This window comes from Pipistrellus kuhlii, unplaced genomic scaffold, assembly GCF_014108245.1.
Source record: "Pipistrellus kuhlii isolate mPipKuh1 unplaced genomic scaffold, mPipKuh1.p scaffold_m20_p_14, whole genome shotgun sequence".
Taxonomy (NCBI): domain Eukaryota; kingdom Metazoa; phylum Chordata; class Mammalia; order Chiroptera; family Vespertilionidae; genus Pipistrellus; species Pipistrellus kuhlii.
Window position 1 is genome coordinate 37,121,249 of NW_023425449.1, and position 22,437 is coordinate 37,143,685.

A 22,437-nucleotide genomic window follows, 5' to 3' on the forward strand; every position below is an offset into this window, starting at 1 on the left:
TGTGTAAGGACAATAAACGAAGACAGTTTTATAGGCAGCATAGTGTATATAGAAAGGATGACACTTAGTTAAAACTAGACATTTGTTGATGCTGTTTATTTTGGGTTCCTTTGTAAATTTATTTATTTTTGCTTCAGTTTTAGAGGTTTGAAAATCGGCTCAATTTTTTTTTTTTACATCTTAGTGACCAATAACAATGGTATCCAATCTATGAGTGACTTCTTGTTAGCGATGACTTCTTCAAGTTATTTAATCTTTCTGAGTCTCAGTTTCCTCTCTCCTTCAAAGTTCTTGTACAGATTGCAGGAGACTGAAGTGGTGTGAACATTAAAGTAAGTGGACGTGACAGGGCTGGGGACCCTACTGTTTCCCTTCTCTTTATTGTCATTACCTGGTTTTCGTGTAGTGCTCACTTGAAGAGTGTTTCTCAGCCACATCTTCATGAATCTTTTCAGTAGACACAAGGGAAGGAGCTAGGAATTAGGCAGTGGTGTGCCTAAGAGTGGGAGAAGCTGTAGGATCCTTCTTCTCATAATTTCTCATTGATAGCTACCTTGATGGCATCTCGGTGGACAGTCCTCTCCCTCATTATCTGCCACTCCATCATCACACGTTGCTTTGGTTCTCAGGGGCTTCGAGATGTTCGATCTATTTCTTGGTCTTTTATTCAAGAAGTAAATTAGAACAGAAACAGTTTTTAAATAATTCAGATCTTAGTCTATCCACATGAACTCAAGATCTCAGGTTGTTCATTATCTATAATAATGAAAGCATATTATGCTAATTAGACCAGACATCCTTCTATTCATCCTTCCAGATGATCTTCCTGATGAAGCCAGGGCTGTAAGGGAAGCCCGGTCCCGGGTGCCAAAGGGAAGCTGGTGCCGGCAGCCGGGGGAAGGAAAGCCTGCTCTTGCACAAATTTTGTGCATCAGGCCTCTAGTATGCAATAATAGAAGAGACCATAAACATAATTCCGGTCTTGAAGTTGACCCAGCCTGCTTGAAAGCCTTTGAAATAGAGGATTTCCCCAAATTGATTTAGATGTCATAGAAACACCTTTCTCTGTACTTGGTATTATGATATTTTGATGTGCCATGAAAGGACTATTGATACTATTACATGGTACCCTGTACATAAAAATTTATACCAGCCTGGAGAACAGATCCAGTTATTAATCATCCGGCAATATTATAAAACTCTTCAATATTCTTGGGGGATTTTATAGCCAACTTATAAGTCTCCTCCTGGCTTATCTCTTGAAGGAGATCATAGCCCTTTTTCTTTTTGTAGCAATGCATCATTCGGTGGAAGAATACCCGGGTTCAAAGATGATAAGGTTCATTATAAAGTTGATAAGTTTATAAATACATTTTGACCATCTGAACTACAACCGATTTCTTTTACGTTTAAAAAAAATCATAATACTTTTTCATTATAATACACATTTAAATTATTATTTATATTTTATTGGGAAATATAAGTGTATTTTTGGGTTGTAATTTCCCAACTTTGAGTTTGATTTTTGCTTTAAATTTCTATATACTTGGCCCACAATCTTTGTTACAGTTTTTCTTAAAGATAAAAGTGTGTACTGCCTAAGTTCTTGTCCTTTATAAGTAGCCCTAGACTTGACAATTCACTGGAAGCAGATTTATATAAGGCAAAGTGTTTCATGAACACTGATAGGGTAAGGCTATAATTCATTGGAAGAAACCAATTAGCATCCTAGTATTTTTCATGATGCCCTTTTAACTGCTTCCTCAAAAAATTTCAGCCTCCATGAGGGCAGCACTCACATCTGTTAATCACCGTATTCGCTGTGAGGGACATTATTGGCAAATCCTTGGTAAATATCCTCAATAAAATATCTATCGAATGGATGAAAAAACAAAAAGAATGATAGTTCATTAAAAATATAAATAAGAAACTTCAGTTTACTATCCTACTGGAATCTGCCTCTCTTTCTGAAATCTAGGTACTGATAAGAAATATACAACCTTAAAAACACCTGGGTCTGCCTTGGAAAATTCCATAGGGAAAACGATCTTCCAACACAATGTAAATGGGTTTTTATAGTGGAACCATAGATTGTTGCAGTCAGAAGGGATATAGAACCATTCCCTTGCTTAACCCATAAGGAAACTGAAGCTCAGAAAAAATACCTGGAAATATCACACATCTACTGTGCGCAGCCGATGTGATCGTGTGTGTGTGTGTGTGTGTGTGTGTGTGTGTGTGTGCGCGCGTGTGCCCTGCAGCAGATCATTTAACATTTTTTTCACTGTTGTTGTCTTTAGCTCTTCCCATTTCCAAAGAGTCTATAATATTAATTAGAGAATAACGTCTGTTAAACAGGGGATGTTTTTATTTGTTGATCTTCTTTTTGCCAGCAAAGGAAGGTTTTCAGCTGGTACAGTGACGGCCTTAGGACAGGCTGCTGCTCGCAGGATTGTAACAGCTAAGCTGCTGGAGATAGGACAAGTGTTGCCCCAAAGGTGAAAACGTGCGGAAGGGGGTGGGTCACTGAGTTCTCGGAATGAAGCAGGGTGCAGATTAGGAATCATTGCGGTTGGCGAGAAGTTGCTGGTCACAGAAGCCTGTTTAAGTGCTCACTGTCAACAAGGAAATCGTGGGCCGCACTTAAAGCGGCTCACCTCTGATTTATTCATAAACCTCACACGAGCACTTGGCTTTGTTCTTGCTCTGGTAAGGGGGGTGAATGCCAATAAGGACAGGAATAAAGAGCTCCTTGCGTGGCCCAAGAGTGAATGGCACTTTCCTCAAAGCCTGACCTCTTTTCTTCTGAGGCCTGTTGTGCTCCAGTTGACTCGGATTGGCTGTGTCCTCACATGAATTGAGAGAAGAGGTTACAACAAGTATGTCCCCTCTCAAGTCCATAGTGTACATAGCAAGGTCTAGGGAACGAGAGCTTGGGTTCTGACTTAATGCAACGGTGGTGTTTATGCGAAGGGTTCCTGCTTCACCCTCCCTTCTCTGTGAAGCTTGAAGAGTTTCACATTTAATACTAGCTGGAAAAGCATTGCTTCTCTCTAGTTGAAGAATGCGAGGATCTTGGAGTAAAATGGGTGTTGACAACCCATCCCTCCACTAAAATGAATGAGAGAGCTTTAATAACATAGGAAATCAGGGGCTGGAGGAGAAACTCTGTACCACGCTGGGGGTAGAAACAAAGCAATGGACTTGCGATGGCTTATCCGTGTTGATCAAGGGGGTTTGTTTGTGTTAGTCCACAAATTCTGCTCTGCTCTGGCCTCTCGTGGCGAGGGGCCTGGACCTTTAAGAGAGTCAGCTGGCTGGCTCGCAGTGTGGCAGAGGTTGAGCGCAGTGACTTAAGTCCCCAGAGCAACATTCAGAGCCTGTGAGTCTTTTTCCAGTCCTCCTCCTCCTCCCTGCCCCCCCCCCCCAGCATCCTATCCATTCTAACTCCCCTTTCCTCCTTTTGATGAAGTTGGTCTCTTACGACTTAAAGTGCATATATTTACACAAAAATTTCCTCCAATTTTCACAACACATTAACCCAGAAGAGCCGTATTAGCAGAGGATGGCGAGCGTTGATGATATATCTCTAGATAAAGCGGTCCCCCTGTGCAGGCGCGTCACAGTCATCAGCTCATTTGTCATGGCTGAAGGGAGGATGTCAGGGCCAGTGAGGGCATGAGTGCTGAAGGGGGCGAGAGGGCTTCGGGAGGGCGACGTTTTTGTGCCGGGAGTCGGCCATGGCTTAGATTTAGCTCCAGGGAAATGTTGGGATTAGCCACCGCTCTGTACAAATCCTTAGCATAACAGAGCTCGTTGGGAAGATGGAGAGGTGGAGGCCATGAAGATGGGCGCGTTTCTGGAGACCTGCTCCAGGCTGCAGGCCAGACGCTGCGAAGGAAGTGGGTGCTTGCATTGAAATGATGGTAAGGGGTGTGCTTGAGGCAGGTCCATGGGTTTCAAGGTTGAAGTCACAGTTCTGCGTGTCATCAAGGAAAAGACCTAAATAATAGGTAGATACGGCTTTTGTTTTCAATGTGGAGCTGCGTTCAAAGAATTTCCACCCCAACATCCAAAAACTTTCCAGGGAGATTTTATCTGAGAACCCAAAGATAACATTCAGGCCAAAAAAAAAAAAAGTATTTTTGACATTACCTTGGCATGAAAGTTAATACTTAATTTAAATTACAATAATTATGGTGCAATACTCGCTGCATTGTTGAGTTTGCAGGAAAACTAGAAGCTCAACTTTGTTGAAGCAGACTTCATGCTGGAACTGTAATGGAAAAGCAACTTATTTTCTTTAGGCACAGAAGTCCTTATCTTTGATAGGCCAACACTAGCAGATTTATTTCATTTTGGATCCAGCGAATTGTTCTCTCTCGGATAATGCACCCATGCAACCTTCTCTTATTTAACTCTATTGATTTACAGTGTTAAAGTGAAATAATCTGATACCTGTTTCCTGTCCTTTGAGTATTTGTTGTCAAAGAGGCTGATTAGTTTTTTATCCCCCCCTCCCCAACCCCAGTCTTTAGCTGTTTTAAATGTATAATTATCATTGCATGTCATTTGATAGCTGCACTAATTGCTGGCAACTATTGTCTGTTTGCACTTAATGCTGAAACCTGATCAACATCCTGCTTTGGTTGATGTTGGTGGTAAACTTTAATTAACTCTTATTGCATTGAAGAAGAGTTCAGGCTTGGTGCTAACTAATCATTTACCTTCATTATGTCCTGACAGCTCCACTTGTTCTTGGTCCTAATAGATACACCAGTCAGTAAATAAACCTGCAAACCTCATGCCTAGTGGTTGCTCCACACTGATACTTTGCTACTTAAAGTAGAAGATAATTGGGCCCAGATAATTATTTAGTTAGTTTAGTATCTCTAGTCCGACAGACACCAATCTTAATTGCCTCTTTCATGCTGGACAATTTTATTTTAATAGAAACCGTAGATTTGAGATAACATTATTCCTTCGGCATGGTTCCTATGAACATGCGTCTTTTGAATCAATACAATTAAGCTTGTCTCCTGTTGGAATTCTTGTCATTATTTTTCCTGAAATACTTTTCCTGTAATGATATTGAAGTTAAAGTAATCAGGTTACCAGCAGATCATGTAAAATTCAAGTCAAAATTGCTGGCTGCTTGATTTTAATTTGTCTGACATCAAGTTTGTTTGAAAAGGGATAATATGTGGGTAAACCAAGGAGCTTATAATTATGGTTGACGTTTGTTTGTTTATAATGAAATCTAATTAAAGTTCATACATTTAAAACACAAAAGTTAATTACTGAATTGCTCACTTCACTTATGGACAGCAGTCAAATTAACTTTTAGGCCCAAAACACACACACACACACACACACACACACACACACACACACACCAAACAAAAGTCTCTCCATAATAGAAATAAAATAACCAACTAATCTTAGTGATCAAACATACATTTTCCAATATTTCATCTTGGCATTCCCCAATGTTCTCTATTATGTGAGTCCTAGTGTGGTTTTTAATATAAAATAATGCAAAAATATTTACACTAGATATAAAAAAGGCTTCTATTTGGTAGCCTCTACAAGTACTGTATAGTAAAAGGCTCTTGGTAGGGATTTAAAAATTATGCATATAACTTTCTTCATTAAAACTATTTTGAAAGCATTGCTCAAGGAACAGGAATGTTTGCTGGAATACCTGACCTGTGATTAGTTTTATGAAAATAATTATGGTAGGTTTAGCCTGCAAGGAATGACATTTTTAAAAAAATAATAAGAATGTACTTACACTGCTTCACTTATTGTTATATGGGGTATGAGATCATATTGGAGGGAATCATGAAATGCAAATAATTATACCATTGTTTTCTCTTTTAAATATTCAGTTGTCAGTAGGTCAAGAATTTTGTTTATGAATGGGCTAAGAAGGAAAAAATGCAGGTATATGTTAGAATATATTGTCTTCACATTGTATATGAGATAAATACGTGTGTGGAATGGTTCTCACCAGTCTGGTAAATCTCTCTTGATGCTCAGTACTCCTTAGTTATGCATTCCTTAATAAAGCCAATTAAGATGAATTTTTTAAATGTCCCTATGTGACAACTTAAAAGCATTATCAACTAAACACTCTTAGATGGTGTGTGTTCCAGACAAATTAGTCCACTGCATTTTAAAGACTAGAAATGTAAACATATGCAAAAACATGGCATCTTTGATTTATAAATTTCTAAAAATGATTGATGCTGCCCATGTTTTTCCAAGGAGAACTAAAGGGTTCCATGCTTAAGCTTCATACTTAGAAATGTTGTTTCCTTGAACTTTCAAATCTAGTAGGGATTGAAGAAGAGGGGTCTGAGAAGGAAAACTGATTCTGTCCATTGTTGGAGATGCTTTGTAAAATGGAGTGCAATCTACGCAACCTTTTAGTGTTCCCAGGGTTTGTGTGTATGTATTTGATTAATTTGTAGATCAGTATTTATTTAGGGAAGGAAAATTAAAAGGATCATACAGTCCTTTAACTCTAATCCTACTTTGCATGGATGGAGACCAGGGAAGGTGGTTGGCACTGAGGCAGGGCTGGGTAACTGACATTCAGAAGTACCTTTTCCTTCTATAAGGAAAGCAGTGCGAAGCGAATAGCTGGTATATTCTCCCAGTATTGGCAAACACCAGCTTTCTAGTAATGCTTCAGCTGATTAGGACATACTTACCCTTTAATGAAGCAATCACCACAAAGCCCCAATGTCAGCTGGAATACTTGCAAAACAGCATCAAAGGAGGAATCCGAGGCACTGAACATAATTACAGCTCATGTCCTTGTCTCACACCAGCCCAAACCATTCATTTCCAATTAGAATGAATACGAAAATTAGAAATCAACTCGATTGGTGAAAAGGACCAAAGTTTGTTTACAGAGACTAAAGTAGTGGGTCCATCTTGCTCAGCGGTTCCGAGCTTTTTCCTGAAGCAAACGAATAACACGAGTCATGTAATACTGGACTTTGGTTAAGGAGAGTTTATTGATTGATCTTGAAGGAAAGTAGCTGGAGTTTGATTAAAGTTGTGAAGGAAAACTCAGTAAAATTCCTGTTTCCCACAACGAATCCAATGAAGAACTGTCGGACTTCATAGCAAAGTGTACCCTGCCTCTTTAGTTCCCGAACGCCTATGTTTAAGGATGTGTCATTGTCATATCATGTCCATGGAGGTTTAGAGATAAGTGAGAGAAGGAGGGACACGGAGGGTGGGAAGAGAAAACTGAGACAGGACCACTCATGTCCATCACAAAGGCCCTGTTTGTGGGGCCGGAAGTCAATACCTAATTTAGAGCTTAATGAGAAAAATGAGGGGAAAATGACTGAGCCCACTTGCACACTCATGTTTGTCTTGGGAAACTTTCCCTCTTTAAACATTTGCTTCTTTTAAAAGGTTTGTATAGTCGGTGACATCCTTCTCTCCTCCAACTGAATTCCCTCCTCTCCTTGGTGGTAGCACGGGTGGAAAGTTTTTGCTGGTTTTCGCTGTGTCAGGAGAGGTCGTCACACATTCTTCTGCAGCTCTCTTCATTAATTCCTCCTCGCAGAAGCATTTTCCCTCGTGCTGGGAAGGTAGAAGGGTGTAACACAAGAGCCCGGAGCATCAGCAGGAAGCTCTAAGCTAGTTAATGCAGTATAATTGTCTGGACATAGACTGGTCTTTGTTTGTGTGGCTCACTCCGAATCAGCTGTAATTAACTCCAGAGTGTTTCCAGATTGCCAGCAAAGAAAAATTACAGCTTTTCTGTTTTAAATTGTAAAGCTCACAAACATTAACTATGCCCAGTGCATGCACTTTGATATATTTCTATCCTGCAAGGGTCTGGGGGGGGGGGGGGGGGAAGGAGAGCTTAGCTGACTCCCCTAACCCCGTCTAAAAATGTACCTTTGTGAAGTTATTTGATTTAGTGACGATTGGAACATAATGGAGCCTTGATACTCGGGCTTGAAATCCCTTTCTTTCTATTTTCAATCCTTGGCCATCCTTGGAGTTGTTTTTCTTCGTGCAAAGGTCTCTGATGGTGCGGTGGGAAAGGAGTTATGCACTCATTGATGAAATGCTGGACGTATACTAAACTGAGCAAATTGCAGAGAGAGCTCCCTCCAGGAAATCACCAGCCCCAACTTTAAAGACCCGAGATCAAAGCCGGATCCTGACGTAACTTTACCTGCGTTTTGATATATCAAAAGGGAGGCTGTGAGAACAGGGCCTTCCTCCCGTGGTCAGCCGCCACACCCTTTGCAAAGCTTCTGTACAGTAGTTTATAATTATGAATTCCAACACGGGCAGAAGTGAGGTAGCGGTGTGAGCTAATACCGCCTAGGACATAAAAGATCTGTCAGCAACTGATGCAAAAAAAAGAAAAAAAAGAAAAAAAAAGAAAGAAAGTCCAGCCCAAAATCTTTTTTTCTCTCCCCTCTGCATTTAACAATAAAGAATTTAAGCCTCAATGTGGCTCCAGCGACCAAAGAAAAGAAGCTCTTGGTGTCTGCATAATACCACTTTGATGGATTTTTTTTCATCAGCTCTCTGTACGTGGCAACAAATAAACAAGTATAATTATACTTGTGAAGGCTATTCAGTGCTTTGTCAGGATTAGATATATGTGCCGTTTCACACTGCACCTCCCTTTTGTCTTTGCCTAACTCACTATGACATATTGATAGAGGATTTGGACTGGAGAAAGGCCACAACAGAGACAGTGATGACCTTTTGGAAACTTGATATAATTCAAGGTTTTTTATTTATTTTCTTTCTTTTTCTTTCCCTTTTTTTTTTTTTTTTTTTTTTTTTTTTTTTAAGAACTTGTTACCAAATACCAAATTCTCTGCTACGAGGACAGGTTTTAACCCATTTCAAAGGGAGTCCATGAAGACTCAGGAGCAGATGAGAATAAAAACAATAGGCGGAATCCCTTGTTTCTTCCCAGCACTTTGCAGAGTGGCTAACCTAGCCTTGCTGGCCCGTTCTTCGGGCCCCCTCCTCAGACCACGTTCTTTTCCATCATTTCACAAACACTGTCTCACTGGACGCGAGAGGAGGGCTGAGACAATCTCAGCTAAAGAACAGAGGTAACACTGGCCTCCCGGATTTGGGGTTCTGATGGGAACTCTGCTTCCTGAATGCAGAGGAATTCTTCCTTTGTGCCGCAAGCACCCCTGTCATTAGCTAGCTCCTGGCAGGTGGGTTTGGTCAGCTGGCAGAGCAGGGTTGAGGCCAAAGGACGAAAGCAAGGCAGAGCGAGCCATAGAAGTTCTTTTCTGCAGTGTCCATTAGTTCCAAAAAGGGGGTTTCCATGATCAAAGTCATGGATTTTGTGAATTACTGAGAGTCCCCCCAAAACGTGTCCACATATTCTAAGCAGACCAGCAGGTACGTATTGTTCTGAATTTAGCGTTGAAATTGTACTAGGTTTTTTGGGGGAGGGGATGATTTCTTGAAGACTTTGGTGATTTTTAAAGGTAGAATGTTTGGCAATAGAGAACAGAAATTGGTGAAGACCAAATAGAGACCAGCTTAAATGGTGAAGCAACTTTTATAGTGAGTTTCCTTGTTATGCAGTCATTTTTGGAATGAATTCTGTGGTTTAAGTTACATGGCCTTCTTTGTGGTCTTTTGACTGGGACTTATAAAAGTTTAGTGTAAATTTCCTAAATGGGTCACATCGATAAAAGAAAGATCTTCTCTGACATTGATGACAGTGAAATCACTGGACGTCATATTTAATATGTACAATATTGGTATACATAGATGTAACTAATGTTTTAACTGCACAAACTAAGCTGATTCCATCAAAATAAGCATCGCCATGGCCATAGTCAATAGCTACGAATTTAAAAATCAGGTAATATATTACTTTCCATCGGTCCAGATAGGTTTGTCATTGTTGCTTCTGGAATGAAATGTAAGTTTGATTGCATTGAAGACAGGATCTGACTTCGCTTCTGATTAATGTGTACCTTATTGAGAAGAAATTGATGGGCAATTTGGTGTAAAATGATGTGGGAATTTTGTAACAAAATCAATCCTACCATTTTGTGTCGACCAGTGATGGATTCTGCAGGGTAGTTTTCATAATTTTTTTTTTCACATGGCAACAATGTTGTCCCATTTTGGGAAGTTACTTCCGGTAAAATAAAGAGGTTCCGATTCATATAGCACAGTGTTGAGACGGTACATTGCAGAGTCCATTCGGCATCTGGACAAAATTATTAACTGCACATCACAGACCCCTCTTCCAGGTGTACTCATCCTGGGTCGTAATGCCAGCAAGTGCACTTGTGGGCTGAGAACTGCAGTAGGGCTATAAGCAAAACCATTTAAGTAATAACAAAAGCTCAGCAACTCCTTCACAAGCTACACAGTGTTTGGGAGCTTTTCTTACTTTTGTGATTAAGGTGAATCTCCTTCCGCGTATCAGCCCCCTAAACTATCTTATCGGAGGAAACAATAAATAGCACCTGCCCTGGGTCCCACCACTGTACTGGGTAAGCCAGGACCACTGATGGAGTGTTACCCTCCACTGCGCTCCCACTCCAGACTCCTAGCCCCTTCCTGCCTTCCGCATCTCCTCCAGTCTAGTAGGGGGTTATATTTTAGGCATTTTGGCTGCCTTTGGTGAAGATATACATGGTTTGCGGCGATCTGGTGAATGCAAAGGTAAACATTAACGTTTGTGGACTAATTAGAAATTATTAGGTTTTCATGCTTATGGTTATCAGATTATTTCAGAGGGTTTTAAAAGCTGCAGGCATGCCATGATGATAATTAACCTGCAGCTCATCGATGATGATTAAAATTACACACTAAGCTTTATGATGTTTGATTGGTGAGCAATTAGAATGTCGTTTTAACCATGGCAGATACCAAAACGAATTTTGATTTCATTTCCAATCTCGGCCGATCTTTTGATGCATTCTACACTGATCACTTCCTCTCTGATTTAGCTGACAAGATTAAATTTGATTACAGTCAAGAGAGTATTAAGAAGTGATTCTTCATACTTAATATGCCAGTGACCTTCAATGAGGTCTTTCTTCCAGAAGAACTTTTCAAAAGGAATTGCTAAAACGCTTAGTAACCTGAGTGAGCCCAGAGTTTTGTTTTTTCCTCAGCCCTCTGCCGCTGAGAAGTCGGCAATATATGCAGGGGCATCCAGGGTGAGACGCTGTGTGTCTAGCCTGTCCACTATGACAGGTAACAGAATACGGCAATGCCAAACCCTCTTATATCAGAAATTACCAGCGACCTTGAACGCATTGATACTTTTACATTAAGGGGCTAGTTGCCTTGAAGTGATGAATCCCTCGAATTGCAAGATTTGGGAGAAAATTGCTTAGTCGAGACGATGTCTGTGTCCTACACTGAAAATAAACACCTAAGTTTCAGCCCCCTCGGTGGTGTGTACAGCGCCATCATTCTGCAAACCCGGAGAGCTGCAGGATTCAGAAGCTTACACTGTAATCGAGTTGCTATTACAGTAGCTCAGGTTTGTGGGCACACACACACACACACACACACACACACGAGGGCACACATATTCATACACACTTGCACACAGAAGGGCATGCGTTGCTACCAATACATACTCAATTGTCCCCTGCTACCTGACCATGCTGCCGGAGCCCGAGATAGCTTTACGGAGGGCGTATCTTGCTCTCAACAAAGGGAGTTTACGGTCTAAGATGCCAGGCTGCAAAAAAAAAAACCCAAACAAAACTGAAAAATTAAATCTAAAACAAATGATGGAAGGATTTTCATCAGTCGTGCTCGTGTATGATTTGTTAAGCTAGGGTAGATGCTGATTGAGGCAATAGTTGAGAGATGGGCATCTCACCAGGATTGATAACATCAAAATGGTATTTGAAATGGTGTTCATTACATAGTGCAGTGAGAAGAGAAAAAAAAAGAAGAAAAAAAGAAAAAACACAACGGATGCGATCGTCCCCTAGGATGAGAGGCCTGGCTGCAGTAAATATTAATTTCTGTTCTGCTGCCCATTGAGGTGACTGAAGTGTGGGGAAGAATTGTGATTGGTGCTTAATCAGGGCCAGCCAGATACCTGCTGAGAGCTTTTGCGCAGGGAAGATTTGTAGTAAGCTGATTTACTGGCAAAATGAAAGCCAGAGCAGAGCGTGGCCGGCGCTGCCTGTGACTGTCATATTTCTCATTTTAAGGTTCCTTTACGGTCCGTCTCCCTTCCCTCCTCATGCCCCCTGAGAAAGTAAAAGGTAAATATTTTTAAAAAAATTACAAGTCATTTGCATTGTTCCTTTTTATTCCTGCCTTCATATGTGAAAGCCATTTCCCTGTCTGTCACGGACAAGGGGCTTTCAGAGCCTTTCCTGTCGGTTATATATACATTTTCAGAGAAGGGGAATGAGAGAAGCGCGGATTGCTGAGATGAATTTCAGATTTATGACGGATGCCCATGGCGACTTCAGAAACACCCAGGGTGTGGAGGCCCGGCTGCCACGGCTCTCTGCATTATTCTCTCCATTCACACACAGTCTCTGTGTGTGACAGATAGGTGCGCTTTCAGACCCTCCTTCACCCCCCACCCCCTCACCTTTGCAGATAGCCAAGTTTACAGCTGCCGTAAATTAGTGATGGGCTATTAGTGAGCGGTGTCATTATTTAATAAAAATGCCTTCTCTCACCTTATTTTTTACCCAGGTCCCTGACAGGCTGGATGAAATGAGATCCCCATGTAGCGATTGCCATGGAAACCTGTGACTCCCCTCCTATCTCAAGGCAGGAAAATGGGCAGAGCACATCAAAGCTGTGTGCGGCAGCGGCAGCGACACAACTTGATAATGAGGTGCCAGAGAAAGTTGCAGGCATGGAGCCTGACAGGGAGCACGGCTCCTCTGCGGCCGATGGCAACCTGAACGCCAACGAGGCCTCAGCCGAGGAGCAGCAGCAGCAGCAGCAGCAGCAGCGAGGCCCCCAGGACGGCTTGCTGGGCCTGGGCCTGGGCCTGGGCCTGGGCCTGGGCAGCGGCCAGCATGCCCCCTCGGGCCCTCAGCTGGCCACAGCCAAGGAGATCCCATGCCACGAGTGCGCCGGCTCCTTCCCCAGCCTGCAGAAGTACATGGAGCACCACTGCCCCAACGCCCGCCTGCCCGTCCTGAGGGATGACCACGACAGCGAGGCCAGCGAGCTGGAGGACAGCGACGTGGAGAACCTCACCGGGGAGATCGTGTACCAGCCCGACGGCTCGGCCTACATCATCGAGGACCCCAAGGAGGCCGGGGGTCCCCATGCACCTGCAGCCACCGCCACCTCCACCTCCACCTCCACCGCCGGGGTGCACGGCCAGCTGCTCTCGGCCGCCCGCTTCCTGGACTCCCTGGCCGCCGCCGCTGCAGGGGGGGACCAGGGCGACCAGGCGGCCCCCGCCCCGCTGTCCTTCTACCCGCAGATCATCAACACCTTCCACATCGCTTCGTCGTCGTCCCTCGGGAGGCCCTTCCCGGCCGACCAGGCCTTCCCAAATACCTCAGCCTTGGCAGGAGCCGGCCCGGTGCTGCACAGCTTCAGAGTCTACGACCTGCGGCACCAGCGAGACCAGGACTATCTCGCCAGCGACGGCTCGGCCAAGCACAAGTGCGTGTCCAAAGATGTGCCCCCCGGCGGCCCGGACCCGGACCCGGACCCGGACCTGGACCTGGACCTGTCCCGGTTCGACGGCGGCGTGAGCGACGGCCGGAGGAAGCCCGTGCTCATGTGCTTCCTGTGCAAGCTCAGCTTCGGCTACACGCGCTCCTTCGTGTCGCACGCCGTGCACGACCACCGCCTGGCGCTCAACGCGGGCGAGCAGCGGCTGCTGCGCGGCAAGGGCGTCTCCGCCATCATCCAGGGCATCGGCAAAGACAAGGAACCTCTGATCAGCTTTCTGGAACCAAAAAAACCCACCCCCTCCGCCCTCCCCCACTTTTCCACCGCAAACCTCATCGGCCCCCCGGACCCGGCCGCCGCCTCCGCCGCTGCTGCCGCTGCCGCCGCCGCCGCCTTCCGCGGCCTCTGGGGCGCGTTCCGCGTGGAGAACGGGGACCCCCTGCCCCCGCCCCCGCCGCCCCCCCAGCCGCCGGGCTTTGCCTTCTTAAAAGGGAGCTCGTCGGGGGGCCTGGCGTCCTCCCTGTCGTCCTCGTCCTCCAGCCCAGCAGCTGAGCTGGGGGTCCCCCCGATGATGCCAAAGGCGGACCCTGCAAACCTGGGGGGGCTGTCGTCCAGCCTCGTCGCCAACACCCCGAATACCTCCGTGTCCCTCGGCCACCCAGCAGCGTCCGAGGCCAGCAAGATGCCCGAGGGCAGCAAAGACCAAGAGAACAGCTGTGAACGGCCCCAGGGGAGCCCCGCGGGGCGCCCGGGTGGGGGCGGCACCGTTACCCCAGATTGCCCGGTCAAACGCGAGCCCCCCGAGGCGGCCGACGAGGACGAGGAGGAGGAGGAGGACGCCTTCTCCTCCAATGACCTGGACGATGACGAGGAGGCGATGGGCGAACTCGCCGATCACAGTATGGGCCACAAAGATTTCCCGCTCTTAAACCAAAGCATTTCTCCTCTGTCCTCCAGCAGCAGCGTGCTAAAGTTCATCGACAAGGGCCCCCCGTCCTCCTCCTCCTCCTCTTCCTCCTCCTCCTCCGAGGACCCCGAGAAGAAGAAGCAGCAGCAGCAGGTGGCTGCCCCCCGGGCCCATCCCTATGGCCTGGGGGGCAAGGACGGGGCCCCGGAGGCCGGGGGTGCCGGGAAGGACAGCGCCCCGGCCCCCCAAGCCCCCCATCCCTGCGACCCGGGCCGGGGGGCCGCTGAGGAGGACAGCGGCGCGGCCCCCCCTCACCAGCACCACCACCACCCCGGCTTCGCGCCCAGCGCGCCCGGCACCCCGGGGCCCGGAGGGGGGGACGGCTCCCCCGGCGGCGGCAGCGGCATCGAGTGTCCCAAGTGCGACACGGTGCTGGGGTCCTCGCGCTCCCTGGGCGGCCACATGACCATGATGCACTCCAGGAACTCGTGCAAGACCCTCAAGTGTCCCAAGTGCAACTGGCACTACAAGTACCAGCAGACGCTGGAGGCGCACATGAAGGAGAAGCACCCGGAGCCGGGGGGCTCGTGCGCGTACTGCAAGACGGGCCAGCCGCACCCCAGGCTGGCCCGCGGCGAGAGCTACACGTGCGGCTACAAGCCCTTCCGCTGCGAGGTGTGCAACTACTCCACCACCACCAAAGGCAACCTCAGCATCCACATGCAGTCCGACAAGCACCTCAACAACGTGCAGAACCTGCAGAACGGCGGCACGGGCGAGCAGGTGTTCGGCCACGCCGCCGCCTCCGTGTCCGCCCCCAACGCCGGCCTGGGCGGCGGCTGCGGGACCCCGTCCCCATCCAAGCCCAAGCAGAAGCCCACCTGGCGCTGCGAGGTGTGCGACTACGAGACCAACGTGGCCAGGAACCTCCGCATCCACATGACCAGCGAGAAGCACATGCACAACATGATGCTCCTGCAGCAGAACATGAAGCAGATCCAGCACAACCTGCACCTGGGCCTGGCGCCGGCCGAGGCCGAGCTCTACCAGTACTACCTGGCCCAGAACATCGGCCTGACCGGCATGAAGCTGGAGAGCCCCGCCGACCCGCAGCTGATGCTCAGCCCCTTCCAGCTGGACCCGGCCACGGCCGCCGCCCTGGCCCCCGGACTCGGTCAGTACTCACTGTTTTTCTCCACTCCCGTTAGCTCCGCTAGCTTCCCAGTCTGAGTTAGTGGGATGCACCCAGAGGGAGGGGTGAGTGCAGACAAATGGGGGACAGCCTCCTGGAAGGGAATCTCTCTCTTAGCTGATCATCAGACCACTGGGGCCTCCCTTCAAACCTGAATTAAGTCGAAGCCGGTTTGGCTCAGTGGATAGAGCATCGGCCTGCAGACGGAAGGGTCCTCGGTTCAATTCCGGTCAGGGGCATGTACATTGGTTGCGGGCACATCGATGACTCTCTCTCGTCGATGTTTCTAAGTATCTCTCTCCCTTCCTCTCTGTAAAAAAAAAATCAATAAAATAAAATAAAAAACTTTAAAAAACAAACAAACAAACAAACAAACAAACAAAAAACCTGAATTAACTCCATAGAGGTCCAGGGCAGCCCGAGAGGACTTAGCAAACTATGTCTTCTTCATCCAGCAGCTCAGTGAACAAACGTGCATGTGCCCGTGCTGCCTGCCTTTATTCGCTGTGACCCTGGCGAGGTTTATAGCTCTGATTTTTGGCAGTTATTCCCTCACATATCAAGCTTGCGCTTCCAAAGGAGAGACCGTTATTTTTAATGAAATGTTAGTGAAAACCATTTCCGTGCCTGTGATGGGGGGTAATTAGACCGCTAGCAGTCCTATACCGCTACCTTCTCCCAGGTATTTGGCAAGAGATCCCCGCCTCCCTATGGTATGAGCCAGATCTCATCAGGCCTCAGACAAATTGCGAAACGGCAATTAGTGCTTATTATGCAAGTTTATCTGGGCTCTTCCATCGCGAGCACGTGGCTGTTTGTTATGGTATCGATCACCGCTCCTGCCCTCGAAAATACAAATTTCAGAATGACATCATGCCCGGTAGGAGTAATTAAAGCTATCTGGTGAGGGCATTTAGAAGTTGAAAGGGATGATTGTAATTGATCCCGATCCAATCCTATTACAGCTTTTTTATTTATTTATTTATTTTATTTTTTTATGGGTTTAAGCTCTAGAGAAAGCACATTCCTGGTCAAAAGACTTTTTTTTTTACAGATCCCTTTATGTGTGTGTGTGTGTGTGTGTGTGTGTGTGTGCGCGCGCTGTGTTTTCTAGCGTCTATTTTTCCTCTTAATTTTTTTTTCTTCCTGTAGTAAATAATGAGCTGCCGCCTGAAATCCGGCTTGCCAGTGGTCAGCTAATGGGTGATGACCTGTCCCTCCTTACTGCAGGAGAGCTGTCACCTTATATCAGTGACCCGGCATTGAAGCTCTTCCAGTGTGCTGTGTGCAACAAATTCACCTCTGACAGCCTGGAGGCCCTGAGCGTGCATGTGAGCAGCGAGCGCGCCCTCCCCGAAGAGGAATGGAGGGCTGTAATTGGAGACATCTACCAGTGCAAGCTCTGCAACTACAACACGCAGCTCAAAGCCAACTTCCAGCTCCACTGCAAGACCGACAAGCACATGCAGAAGTACCAGCTGGTGGCTCACATCAAGGAGGGAGGCAAAAGCAACGAGTGGAGGCTCAAGTGCATCGCCATTGGCAACCCCGTGCACCTGAAGTGCAACGCCTGCGACTACTACACCAACAGCGTGGATAAGTTACGCCTGCACACCACCAACCACAGGCACGAGGCGGCCCTGAAACTGTACAAGGTAAGGGGACACGGGGGTGGGGAGGGGATTGAACTGTTCAGAGCTTGGAGCACCAGTCTGCAAGTTAGGGGGGAGGGGGGGGAAAGGAGGGCAAGGAACACAGTGTCTGCGGAGCGTTACTACATGTCATGTTGAAATCTAGGCACCGGGAGGATGTATTTGAAAGACTGGCTGTCTGCCTCTGCAATATCTCTCACGGTGGCATGGATTGCTTTGCCGTTTTCTCCCAAATAAAATACCTTTCCTGAGTATTTTCATTTGCAAAATAATGCCGTGTAATTGACTGGTTTTTAAAAAAGGCGTAGTGTACCACTTATAGCTAAATGTGAACGGGTACAGGGAGCAGAGGACAAAAATAGTGCTACCTCGTGCCACCTTTTGTTTGGTGACACGGTGACTCTGTGTACGCATTTTTGCTTTTTCTTTCAAGTACCTAGTGATATTGAGGAAACACACTCTCCCTTAGCATCAGCTGAAAGTCTTCTGAACGCTGCTGTTATTTTGCATGATTTTCCCCCCAGCTAGAAATGTTTAATCCCCTCCGTGGATGATGCAGGGATAAAAATGCTCATTCAAAGGCAAATCATACTTTTATCTGATGCTGACGTAATGAATCCATGCAAGTGAGGAACCCCATGGATTGCACAACTTGTCTTGACTTTTTTTGTAAATCCCGATGACTGGTTAATTTGTTTTGAGCAGCTGGTGGACTGGTTTGGCTTGATTGTCTTGGTTCATGTAACACGTGGAACAGATTCATTTCTGTGATGAATAACTGGGTAACTTATTAAGAACTTCTTTTGTCTAGAGGACATTAAAATTCAGAAAATATTGCAGACCATTCGTCATTGTAACAAGCTCTAACTATGATCACAAAATCCATTTTGCAAGTGTTACCTATTGATTTACACCAGGAATCAGGGGTAACTATACTATCAGGAGTGATTGTTCTATACCATCCCCCAGTGATTGTAACACCCAGGGCCTTTCTAACACTGCTTCAAACTATACACACAGGAGGAGCAGAGTGGACTGTGGTCTGGAGCGTGAGCAGGAATTATTCCTTTGGGTCAGCCTGGCACTGTTGGTTGAGGCTGCTTCTGGAAGATCCAACTCTAGATAGATGTACATAGTGTAAAACCTGGAAGACGTGGCAGGAGCATGTGTAAGGTTCCTGTGATGGTGGCGCTCTGCGGATCAATAATGAAAGCATTAGATTTGGGTTACACAGTTTGAGGGGAGTTCAGGTTTTGATGTAATACGGAAAAGCTTCTAAGTTGATGGTATTGAAAATATAATCCAAGAATTAATTGTATTATCATTCATAGGTTTTATAGCAGTGGTTGACAGCCGTTCAACTGTCAACTTTTTTTCCCCCCTCTGTTGCTCCCTGACCTATTAAGACTTTTAGAATTCTGAGGAGAGAGAAAACAAACAAACAAACATTAAGTTTGTATAAATAATAGATCTCAACCCTGGGAGCGCTAGATAGAATATTCATGAGCTGGGTTTATGTTCACGCAGCCCCTCAAACACTTGAAACGAACATGTTGCCAAAAGAAGACATAAATGTACAAATTTTTCTGTTTTATTAATCCCGTGTGGGAAGCTCCAGAGAAGCAAAGTGGCACGGTTTATTTTCTCAGGGAAGGTGATTTAATCTAATTGTTTGGTGATTATGTGGACATGTGTGTTTTAAGTTTTTCCATTCATTCCATGGGTGTGACTTGACACCGCTCACTGTCTGCAGAGCAGTTTGCTGGGAGCCAGAACTGGTCTGGAAGTTCCTTTGAAGGGAGAGTTGGATATTGTCTTTGAACGGCTCACAACTCAAGGAGCCAAGCCCTTGTTTATAAAGAGAGCTTTCAAGCAGAGAGAACTTCGGTCTCAGAATCAAAGGGTATCTATGTCCTCTTACCTTTAAAATGTTATGTCAAATACAAAAATTTCCCCCAACTCTTGTTTATTGGCTTATCTTTTAAATACCCAAGTTCCCTGATCCTGTAAGTGTCTAAAAATGGTCAGTCACTAAACAAACATACTTTGAACAAACTTACCTTGAATTAAAATAAGATTGAACAGAGAAATATTTGAGCGGTTGCAACTTGATACGGGACCATTGGACTACATTGTTCTTTTTTCATCATCCTTCAAGGGGCCTTCCTTATTTCTGGTCATTGCAGGATAGTGATGTGTTGAGGATGCCATTTCTAACATGAGTTACAAAGACCAGAGGCAGTGTGCATCAGATAGAGAGAGAGCGTTTTCAAGTACGGTAATGACTTCAGCAAGCTTGGTCAGCTTGTGCGAGCAAAATAAAATTGCTTCATGAGTAACATTAATTGCTTTTAAATAAGAAGCTAACAAATTGGCCAGGGCCTGGGAAAAAAAAGCGATGGTTTGTAATTTGGCTAAAATATTAAAATTAGACTTAAAAACAGTTTCAGAGTTAATGATTAGACACTAATCTCCTACGTAAAATTTATTTTCATTAAGAGCCTAATTTACATAATTCAGCTTCGGGAATTAGTTAGACTTTGTGGAAAAGTGACAGTAGCAGTTTATAAGGCAAAGGCAGAGCGGTGAGAATTCAGCTTTTCTTGTTATTGACAACATATTGATTGACAACACTTTAAACGTGGTCATGTGTCAGTTCGATTTGAATGGGCTGCCTCTTGCTGTATTACCTCAAAGAAGTGTGTGTCCTCATTCCCGTTAAAGGAGGTTAAAGGTTAAAGGTTAAGGGTGAGCGTAAAAGCATCATCTGCCTAGCTGCTTAACTTTAAACTGATCAGTTTAATGAAAATCTGTTTTACAGATGTTGTTTTAATGTATTTGGCAGGATTTAGGCAGCTTTAACATTAGACGTATGCTAGTAAAAATTATTTCTTTATTTGACCAGAACAACACCTTTCCTTTTATGTTTAAGGTAGAAGGCTTGTGGGTTATGGTATTTTGGCAAAGAACCCAGAGGCAGAATGTGTTGATGATCTTTCCATATGGACTCAAAAAAAAAAAAAAATACCTTCATGTCTATTGCTAATGATGGCTACAAAAACAAGCAAAGCCCTCTTCATTTTTTTTGGCAGTATTATTTTCCTGAGAATCTTTCTTTTCTTTTCTTTTTCCCCCCCAAAAAGAGTTGTGTGTGTGTGTGTGTGTGTGTGTGTGTGTCACTTCAAGCAAAAATTTCTGAAGTGCTGTGTTGATTTCCCCCCAGAAATTTCCACGATGAAGCAAAATTGGCCTGGGAAATTAAAACAATAAAATGAAACTGCACCTCGCTCTTAATCTTCTCTGAGCGTGTGAAAGTGTATTTAAAGTGAGGTTGGCACTGAATGCCTGGAGAGCTGCAGTCAGGGGTGCAGGGTGAAAAGGGGTGTATCTGTGCCCATTTCTGGCTCTGTATCCAATGCAGGAGCAGTGTGTCTCAGCTCACCACTTCATTACATTTCACCATGCTCCTCCGATTCACGCCTTTGCATCTCTACAAATTTTTGTCAGTTGATATTGACACAGTCAGTCCTCAATAAATATTTGTAGGATGAATAGCAGGCTACTGAATAAGCTGGAAAATGTTTTCAAAAAACTCCTTTAAAATGCATTGCAATTTGGTCATCCCTTTACAAGATCCCAAACTTTTTTTTTTTTAAAGCCCAATAAAAAGATATAATGAAAAACCACTTAGCAGTAGACATTCAAGGTGTGAAGGAACCAGTAAGACATGGGCGATATTTCCGAGTTCCAGTTTCACTTATTCTTGGCTCAGAGTGGCGCAGAGGTTCCTGGCCAGCTGATTACTCTCCCCCCGCCCCCCACCTCTGCGGGCCTCCCCACACCTGCACTGGCACTGCTCTTAGGATAGGATATGTATTTGTAAGCGAGGTGTTCACAGCTTTGCTTGTTCAAAGTCAAAAGCTGAATTGTCCTGGCTTTTTTTTTTTTTTTTTTTTTTTCCTGCCCGCATCTGCTAGAAGTGAAGCAGAATAGTCTGTCTGAATTCCATAATGCTGTTTTCATATTTGGGTTTCAATTTGGCTGAGAGCAGTCAATGAATCTCTTGTCTCCATGGTGAGCAGAGAAACACACGTGGGGCTGGGTCCTAGGTAACTTTCAGTGTAACATTCCCCCAAGGAACATTTTTGGAGTTTTCTCATTATCCGTGTTACGGATGAAAGAATCCGGGTTAAGAACTAAAATCCAGATGTGGGGGAGGGTCACAGAGGAAACTGCAAGGAGCCACGTTGGCAAAAGTGTGTGGCAAGGAAATAAAAATGGAATAATTAGCCTCACCTACCTTTTTCTTTTCTTCTTCTTCTTCTTTATTTTTTTTTTAATGATAAAAGGAAATAATAACCTGATCGGTTTGGAATTAACAAAGGACCACAAGGTTTTTTCCTTTCAATAGGCCAGAGTCCAACTTTGCAATTTAAAATCAAACACCCCAGATATGTACCATTGCAATTATGGAACTGTCATTGTCCCAGTGTGATGGTAAAAGAGGTCAGGAGATTGTGTGGGTTGCATTTGCATAAAAGTCATTGTGCTGGAGGAAATTGGAATATGTGTGTGTATCTGAGGAACCAAAACAGGTTTTCCTCAAACTGACTCTACTCATTTGTTTAGATGAAGAAAGCTGTTTTCAGAGATAAACAAAAGTTATTCTTTTCTGTTGCTAAAACGTAAACCTGAATGTGGAAAATTGTGTGCTTTTTATATTAGTTTCAGATTTATGTTCCTTTCAAGGTTGAAATGCAGTGTGAAATTCAATTGCAAGTTGCAGGATTTATTTAAAAAAGTAATCACAGTCCGAGTTATTTTATTGTATTCTCATGTAGAAAACCAAGGCATAGGTTGAGAAAACAGTCTCCATAATAGAACAACACATGCTTGCATAATACCGAGGACGAATAAATACACAGATCAGATGCAGAGGAGCGAGTTAGCTGGTAGCAACTAATAAATCACCCATGCTCTCAGCTCGCAGTGTCATTGGCCAGCCCTATCAACTACGTCTA

At 44.9% G+C, this 22,437-nt stretch overlaps 1 protein-coding gene across 3 annotated transcripts in view; it reads left to right on the forward strand.

Moving 5' to 3' along the window:
- Nucleotides 1-22,437, forward strand: part of ZFHX4 (zinc finger homeobox 4) — a 193,451-nt gene that overhangs the window by 9,854 nt on the left and 161,160 nt on the right. For 2 of the 3 annotated variants that reach the window (XM_045581488.1, XM_036437173.2), the window contains exons 2-3: nt 12,721-15,746; nt 16,917-17,419. In XM_045581488.1, the coding sequence (XP_045437444.1) occupies nt 12,767-15,746; nt 16,917-17,419 (3,483 nt within the window). In that variant the 5' untranslated portion in view covers nt 12,721-12,766. The remainder of the gene's footprint in view (nt 1-12,720; nt 15,747-16,916; nt 17,420-22,437) is intronic. The other variant, XM_045581489.1, reaches the window with a different exon arrangement.